General features: G+C 42.7%; 1 protein-coding gene across 1 annotated transcript; it reads right to left on the minus strand.

Moving 5' to 3' along the window:
- Window positions 1-1,476: 1,476 nt before the first annotated feature.
- LOC138974596 (protein piccolo-like) lies at window positions 1,477-8,583 on the minus strand. Its single transcript, XM_070347316.1, has 9 exons — window positions 8,409-8,583; window positions 7,750-7,863; window positions 7,056-7,256; window positions 5,658-6,266; window positions 4,822-4,890; window positions 4,146-4,217; window positions 2,807-2,832; window positions 2,309-2,534; window positions 1,477-2,096 (listed from the first exon to the last, which is right to left on the minus strand). The coding sequence occupies exons 1-9, from the start codon at window positions 8,581-8,583 to the stop codon at window positions 1,999-2,001; spliced, it is 1,590 nt and encodes a 529-aa protein (XP_070203417.1). The 3' UTR covers window positions 1,477-1,998.
- Window positions 8,584-8,956: the final 373 nt, after the last annotated feature.

Genomic DNA, 8,956 nt, shown 5'->3' on the forward strand with positions numbered 1-8,956 from the left:
AAAGCCTCTTATATGAAAGCCTCTTATATGAAAGCCTCTTATATGAAACATAAATGTCATATATGAGGCTTATAAGAATTGTATATGGGATCTGCAGGTTTCATATAAGATTCATATATGAAATCTACAAATCCCATATAGGATTCTTATAAGCCTCATATATGAAACAAAGGTTTCACATGAGACACTGCTGGAACCCTATTCACCTTCAATGAGTTGACACCCACACATCCACACACCATTTGCACACAGGCTGAATTAAATCAAAAAAAATTAAATGAAAAGGAAAATGGAATTGGATGAAATAGTAATTTATTCAAAAAATCTATTCATGTGACATGTCAATTATAAACAGATAGCTGTAAAGCACCAAAATGATTGTACACAGCAAGATCACCAAGTGAACACACTTATAATACATGTAAACGCTACAGTCACTTATCGCTTACAAAATACTTATAAAGACATGTATCACAGTCAATTTTTTAAATATGGAATTGAATATCACAACCTTCTGCTAAGAAAATAAAAAGACGATATCCAGAAAATATTTACAGCACATCACTTACATAAAACACAAAATCTGTTACACTCGTGTAACGCAACCACGAAAAAAGTGAAAGATTTTAAAATACATGAAAATATCAATATACAGCATGTCATTTAGACATTACCCTCCCCACCCCCCCAAAAAAAAAGCAAAATGAGGAGACCCCACTGGGCTCCAGGTATGCCTGGAAAAATAAAATAAAACACACATTAAAACCACACGATTATCAATTAATTCATTTCTAACACACAGACAACCAACCACACACACTCTTCTCTGAATATAGATGGACAAGCAAAAACAAGTTATAATGAATAGTTTTTCTTCTGCTCAAAAATGTGTTTCTTTGATCTGAGCAATATTTTCGAAAGGATGACTAAAAGTAACTTTTTGTTCACTGTAAGCCATATACATTTTTATGAAAAATCTCATCCAAAGCTGCTTCTAATCTTTGCAAAGTTTTCTTTCATTTGAACGCTCACAGAATGGGAACATCCTCGGTGCCCAACTTCAAGAGCGAGCAATTTTCCAAGAATTAATCTGGCGGATTGTCTTTGGAGCTAGACCTTAACTTTTAAAATCTATATAATAAATTGACAGCTTGTTACACAAACATAAAAGAATTCTTTTTTCATCAAGACAAGATCACTACAATTCGAAGTTTTGAAAGTTTGAATAAAGACAAGCCCGGAAGCAGGGTCAAGCAAGGCCGTGGTACTCGTATATACCTATTGCCAGATTCAGAGATACATAATAACGTTCTATTGCAGATAAGCTTACAGCGGGTCGCAATCAAATTACAAACTGACGACTGCATTGTGAAAAAAAGGAAAACTGGATCCCACAGGTTCACGATGGCTCAGGGGTAAGATTTGATTTCTGTTGCTTTTTGGGTCCACTGGACCATATAGGCCAAATCAGGACCTCCTCAGGGGTAAGATAAACCACGCAAAAATAAATACTTTGAAAATTGCTCGGTCTTTACGGAGGGCACCTAGGATGTTTCTCAAGCGGTGAGTGTTTAAATGAAAGGGTGTTTGTACTGTGTGTAAAAGCCTGACAGTATCTGTGATGGTATACAGGAGGCTTACTGTGCCTTTAAAGCCATATAAACACTGCAAACCTGCCATTTGGAAACATGCTGTAATGTATCATAAACATAAACTCAACCTACTATGGGCACACAGCCTGATCATTTCAAAATAACCATAGATAAAGCAGCCATTCCCAAACCCTATGTGGTCTGCATAAACTTTCCCATTAAATTGCTCTCCGTCCATAATTCTGTCAAGAGTCCCTTATTGTAAGACCAAGAATATTTTCCCGACGATGGTTTTTAAGGACAAGAAATGGGAAACCTTATGCCTAGTAAACAAATCATAATCTTTAAAAATCTTTGCCCTCTGAGGACAAAGAACACTGCTATGACAGCAAATTAAAAATACTTACTACTTGCTGCGTAGATTCTTGCGAGCCTCTGTACATTTCATGTTAAGCACGGTGATGACGTCCCGCGCAATCAGTTTGCTTTTGTCAGTGACAAATTCTGAAAAGAAAAGACACACTGAGTACTCAAATACATGAAAGTTGTCATGAAAACACAACCATACATCATTACATGTTCGACATAGGAAAGATAGGAAAAGTAACCATATGAAAACTATCCGCAAGACACCCACATCTTAGGTACCAAACAGAAATGTTTGCAGAGAATACAAAAACAAAGAAAACAAAAAACATTCTTTACAAAAAACTTACTGATGATGGCATCCACTCTAGCGGAGTCTAGCGCAGGCCGACCGCTCACGCCCTTCTTGCCCCTGGCGCAGGAGGAGGACAGCTCCTCCTCTGTGAACAGCGTGTTCACCAACATCCGGGCAAGGGCTGTTGGGCTGTTCCTTGCCTTCAGCAAACAGGTATTTAGTTGCTTGATGGAGATCTTCACATCGTAACCTGGCACAAGCTCAATGTCAGCATTCCCCTGCTGAACACAAAGCACACAAATGAGACATTCCAAATTCACAAAGTTGTGATAAACAGACAGGAATATTTAAAAATGCTTTGTATTATTACTTTTACAGGGACAATATGCTGAACCCCCCAAAAGAAAAAGACTATAATCGAATCCGGGTTTCTGGCATATACCGGAAGAATCCCACCCATGAATATCAAGTACAAATACTCAGCAAAACAACCTAATAAAACAAGAGAACATCCAAAACTGCACAATACACTTGTCAGAAAATCTCTACTTACACATGCCTGAGGTCCAGACTCCACAGCTGCAAAAGACAAGCGTTCAATTAGAGTCAACATCCTTATTAATATATACCACTAATTGTGTTACATCAAAAGTTGCCGAAAGGAATGTTAAGAGGGCTGTCACACATGCGACTGAGTCGCGCGATTTACCCTGTCACACAGCCGACTCAGTCGTAGAAAACAGCTACGACAAGCCTGCGACTCAGTCTGATGCGATTCCCTCGTAGCTTTGAGGCTTAGAACATGTTCTATTCCTGCGATCCAGTCGTCGGTCAATCGCAGGGGCAGAGCCAACAGAGCCAATCAGAACGCGTCGTTGCGGCCTTCACGCCTTGACGTAAAATAATGGCGGTCGGTGGCGGCCAGCGTCTCTTCAAAACTTTTTGGAAGAACAGTTTCTTACTCAGATATAAAGGAGACGTTTTAGGCGTGTACAGCGGTCAGAAAACATTAATTGCAGCTGTCTGGGAACTTTATTTCTTGCAAAGGCGTAATGCTGAAAGGAATTGTTCAGAAAGGTAGAGCGACGTTCGAACATTTAGCGTTTGCTCTCGCAAAGCGCGTTTGCTCTCGCAAAGCGCGTTTGCCGTGTTCACTATGACACGTCACTTCCGCCCCGCTCGCGTGGAGTTATCGCTCGCCAGTCGTTCGTCTACAGGGCCGGACCCAGGGGGGGGGGGGGTTCCAGGGGTTCCGGAACCCCCCCCCCCCCTGGAAAAAGCATGTACCTTGCTTTGAGTGTTTTTTTTTTTGTTTTTTTTTTTTAAATAAATTTTGTGTGTGTCTCTAACAAATTTTATTCAATGTGAAATCCGATGAGAAAAAGGTACCCCCCCCCCCCCCACAATGCTGCTCTTAACCCTCAAAACAAGGCCCAGACGGCACCAGATTGCACAGATTTTAACCGTTTTTCAAAATATTTTCGGGGGAGCATGCCCCCGGACCCCCCTAGTTCGCGCGCCTGCTTCGCAGGCGCGCGCTTGTGGCTTCGCCACTTCGCTGATTTGCCCCCCCAAAAAAGGAGGAACCCCCCCCCTTACAACTCATTTGGTCCGGCCCTGGTCTATCGTTCATTGTGTGACGGGTCACTGGCCTACGATGTGATGTGCGATCGGCCAAAGACTGAATCGCAAGACTGAATCGCAACGACCGAGTCGCCTGTATGACCGAGGCTTAATATCTTATTGCAAAAGCAGCACCATGAGGCAAAGAAGGTTGAAAAGGAAAATTACAGTAGTTCCAATTTCTGAGAATCATATACCGTGCGAATGTTCTTACCTGTCTGGTATAAAAGTTAAAACTAACCGACCTATCCAAACAGACAAAACCTCACCAGACAAAATCTCAGAGGCGGCTGATGGCTCCGGAGTCTCAAGTACTGGCACCTCACGTACCTCCGGCACACCTGCAAACAAAGTTTTAAACAAAAGATTTAATCAACCAACAGACGAGAGAAAACACTAGGGGTCCACTGCATTGCGAATTGAAAGAACCATGAAGACTGTAGCTGTGTTCATAATCAATGCTTGTACACTTTTAAAACCTAGTTTTGGAAACACATCTTCTTCTTCTTCTTCTGCATTCGTGGGCTGAAACTCCCACATACACTCGTGTTTTTTGCACGAGTGGAATTTTACGTGTATGACCGTTTTTTACCCCGCCATTCAGGCAGCCATACGCCGGTTTCGGAGGAAGCATGCTGGGTATTTTCGTGTTTCTCTAACCCACCGAACTCTGACATGGATTACAGGATCTTTTTCGTGCGCACTTGGTCTTGTGCTTGCGTGTACACACGGGGGTGTTCGGACACCGAGGAGAGTCTGCACACAAAGTTGACTCTGAGAAATAAATCTCTCGCCGAACGTGGGGACGAACTCACGCTGACAGCAGCCAACTGGATACAAAATCCAGTGCGCTACCGACTGAGCTACATCCCCGCCACTGGAAACACATCAATAACAGATATTTACATTGCAAGTCCCCGTTAAAAAATACACCAAAAAGCTCACCCAAAGCCTGGGCAGACAACTGCAGACGTAATTCTGGCTGCCGATCATCCATCGCTGGTAAAGGCAAAACTGCACACGATAAACAAATAACATAAGCAAACTCATGAATCAATCAATGACGCTTATATCGCGCATATTCCGTGGGTACAGTTCTAGGCGCTCTGCAGTGATGCCGTGTGAGATGAAATTTTATACGGTCAGTAGATTGCAGCCATTTCGGCGCATATTTACCTTTCACGGCCTATTATTCCAAGTCACACGGGAAAAGGTAGACAATTATTAACTGTGCCTAAGCAATTTTGCCAGGAAAGACCCTTTTGTCAATCGTGGGATCTTTAACGTGCACACCCAATGTAGTGTACACGGGGGGAGGGTTCGGACACCGAAGAGAGTCTGCACACAAAGTTGACTCTGAAATAAAATTCCGCCGAACCTGGGATCGAACTCACGCTGACAGCGGCCAACTGAATACAAATCCAGCGCGCTACCAACTGAGCTATATCCCCCGCCCTGACAAACATCACTTAACAAAATGACAGGTAAATGCCATATACAGACATCATGTAGTCAGGCAACCCCCCCCCCCCCCCTTTCATATTTGAGAAGAAAAAAGTTAATAGAAATGTACTCGCTCACCAGCCCCAGAATCATGTGACGAACAGTAAAAACACAGACTGGTTTTGATGATTGTCTTTGCCAACTACACTTAAACAAGGAGAGACAAGGGAAGAAATCAGTAAAGAAGAGGACAGACAGCAAGAATAACATTTCTTTCTCACATGCAGCCTCTACTTCCTATTATTGAAGAAAGAAAAAAATGGTTGAAATACACTCACTCTCAGATGTAGTTTTGATGGTGGCAAGTTCCTTCTGCAGAGCTGTGATGAGGGGCAGTGTGGAGCTCAGTCTTTCTTCTAAGTACCGAACCTTCTCCTCCAAGGCACTGATCCTGTTTGTGCAGGCTGTGTGTGATACAGGAGCAGCTGGTTGGGACTGCAGGTTTGGCAATGCTGGTTGGGACTGCAGGTCTGGCAACATCACTGGGGTCTCCGAGATACCAGTCATGGATGTAGCCATGCGGGCGTACACGCTATCATCCCAACCATAACTGGGCTCGCCCCAGAAGTCGTCTTGTAATCTTTCCGAATGAAAAAAAGGATGCTGAGAAGGAGGAGCTTGGGCAGCAGCGCGGGTTGCAGAGGGTCGCAGAGGAGTATGGGTAGCAGGTGGCTGAGGCCGTTCATATGAAATGAGTTGTAGAGGCTGTTCCGACGAAGGCTGTACAGCGGAGGGGAGTAGCAGAGTAGTCCGTGCAGGGGTGGATCTAGGTGGTGATCTCATGCACGCCTTCTTCAGGATACGAGCTGCCAAGGTTTTGCTAGTCGAAAACTGGGCTGTTTTTGGTCCAACAGCAGCTGCCTGGGACTGGGAGGGAAGAGCTTTTTCTGGAAAAAAGAAACAAAGCCTTAAAAAACAGCAGTCACAAACCTTCGAAAAATGAGTTCCATTTTAGCAATCTTTGGCAGATCCACCACTGAAGAAAAGCAATGTAAATTAGAGACTTGTAAACAGCACAGCCAGCTTACCATTGAAAGAAGCCAAATATATTTGCAAAACAGGCCCCTGAGAAAGGTCTTCAACCAGAAATGTGGGTAGCCCACCTATCTTCTTTGTTTGTTTTTACTACACATATATACACCGGCACGGTTGGCCTAGTGGTAAGGCGTCCGCCCCGTGATCGGGAGGTCGTGGGTTCGAACCCTGGCCGGGTCATACCTAAGACTTTAAAATTGGCAATCTAGTGGCTGCTCCGCCTGTCATCTGGCATTATGGGGTTAGAGCTAGGACTGGTTGGTCCGGTGTCAGAATAATGTGCCTGGGTTAGACATGAAGCCTGTGCTGCGACTTCTGTCTTGTGTGTGGCGCACGTTATATGTCAAAGCAGCACCGCCCTGATATATATATATGTTAGTTTCGCAGCATTACACACCCCTGAGGAAGGCCTGGCAATAGGTCAAAAATTTAAGCTGCCACTTGAAATTCTTTGTTTGGCTTTTCTTTTCCATGATTTTTATACGTATGTGTACAAAACAGGTACATCTCAGAAAAATACCAGAGAAGAGAATGACAGCAAATTATTCAGAATAACCGGAAAATAGACGTAAATGACAGAACAAACATACAATGATACATGATCTCAAGTTCTAAAAAAATAAAGCAGAGCGACTACTTACTTTTCGGGGTTGGAACAGGCTTCTTAGCCATGCCCGATGGGCGACCTGATGGACGTTTCTGGAGAGGCCTAGTCTCTGCTGGACTTGCTTTGTCAGATGGACGGCGCTGTTTCTGGAGAGGCCCAGTCTCAGCGGGACTTGCTTTGTCAGATGGACGGCACTGTTTCTGGAGAGAGGTAGGCCCAGTCTCAGCGGGACTTGCTTTGTCAGATGGACGGCACTGTTTCTAGAGAGAGGTAGGCTGAGTCTCTGCTGGACTTGCTTTGTCTTCTGCAACCAAGCAAAAAAAACCATAAAAAATAAACATGCAAAATAGGAGAAAAGCCCCATCCATACAAGATACTTCATAGAGAACCTAGGCTTTATTTTCCTGTCCATTTAAATACTCAAATGAGCTGACAGATAGTTCTGATCCCAGACACACTGAATTTGTGACAGATCAAACACAATTTAGTAGTGCTACTCTAAAAAATCTGCACATCATGCAAATAATAAACACAGCAAGACAACCACCTTTGAGAACTGCCATGCCATTTTCAAATAAAATCCCAAGAAATACAGAATCAGACACAACCACTACAGCCCTGCAAGAGAAACAACAATACGAAGACTAAGACCCCCCCCCCCCTTAACAGTAACTTCAATTGCTATAATTTATAAATTATCAAATGAAAACTGAAACAGTTAGTTTTACCATCAGCCAATCCTGCACACGGCAACCCAAGGGCAGTCAGAATTTGAGAGGGGCTCTTTGAAGTTTTTAAGAGGTTGTCCAGATCCACTTTCTCTGGAATGTCCTTGTCGCCTGCTAAAGAATAAAATAGAAAAAAATACAGCCATGAAGTTTGTATTTTGTTCAGCAATAAATATTCCTAAAATTAGCACATCCACAAACTAGCATTCAATCTGACAGAAATATGTTGCTGAGAAATAATTACCTTGCAATAAGCTCAGCCTCAAAAACTGTACAATGTGTTCTCAATCTCAACTTTTCTGTTTTTAAACATAAAAATGTAAGTTAAGTTCATTTATTTATGTAGACGGTAAAGATACATTTCTTTCCAAATTCGCAGGGCATCAATGTCACCAGGTTAAATAAAAAGCAATCTTACAGAAAATTTCATAACACTGACAGTCACACGAAATGTTTTACCTGGAGCGATCGAGTAACATGAATGATCACAGCACATGAGAAACTGTGTGACAAGCACGAAAATCAAGAACTCATCCTTCATCCCAAATGTTAACAACAAAAGTACTGATATGTGCCTCTTTAAACTCATACTATTGATAGCCAATCCCTGAAAGTAAAAGAGAGTTTATTAATCAGCCGGATAATTAAGAAGAACTTACCTTTCACCGACACGATTGCCGACTTGTAAGTTTTGCCTTGGAACTTAGCGAGGACAAGTTCCCCTGCTCGGTATTCATGCGGCTCCTTTCTCGGCTTGACGATAGTCGTCACATTTTGAATAGTCCAATTCCGTTCGCCATCGTACCAAAACAGCAAAGCGTAAACTGCATCCATCCTTGTTGTTCGGCGTGTCGTAGTAAAATGCGTAGTATTCGAAACCGTGAATGAACTTATGAAGTCGGCGTTCAAACGCGCCGGAAGCTACTCTGGTCCAATCGTCTTTCAGTATTTTCAGATTGCCTGTGGGTGTTTTTCTTCTTCTTTTTTTTTGTAATGAGATTGTTGGTACTATATATATATTATTGACTTCATAGATGATAATAAAGAACGATTCTGTTCGTTAGAAGAAAAAAAAGCGAACGAAGTGGAATTTGTTTTCCTAATTTGCTGGTTGCCGGAAGTGATTACCTAATCAGCTGACTTTCCGCGCGAAATCACAATGGCTGCCTTCGAGTGCCAGCTTTTTACCTTTGGCTAAAATGCCTTT

Source organism: Littorina saxatilis, linkage group LG8 (genome assembly GCF_037325665.1).
Source record: "Littorina saxatilis isolate snail1 linkage group LG8, US_GU_Lsax_2.0, whole genome shotgun sequence".
Classification (NCBI taxonomy): Eukaryota; Metazoa; Mollusca; class Gastropoda; order Littorinimorpha; family Littorinidae; genus Littorina; species Littorina saxatilis.

What these genes read in the sequence shown, in the direction of transcription:
- LOC138974596 (XM_070347316.1), bottom strand. Translation starts at nt 8,583, where the DNA reads ATGGATGCAGTTTACGCTTTGCTGTTTTGGTACGATGGCGAACGGAAT. An exon ending in CATCAAAACTACATCTGAGA is followed by an intron (nt 4,891 to 5,657) that starts GTGAGTGTATTT and finishes TATCGTGTGCAG; the next exon opens with TTTTGCCTTTACCAGCGATG. An exon ending in AGTCTGGACCTCAGGCATGT is followed by an intron (nt 2,535 to 2,806) that starts GTAAGTAGAGAT and finishes CTTTGTGTTCAG; the next exon opens with CAGGGGAATGCTGACATTGA.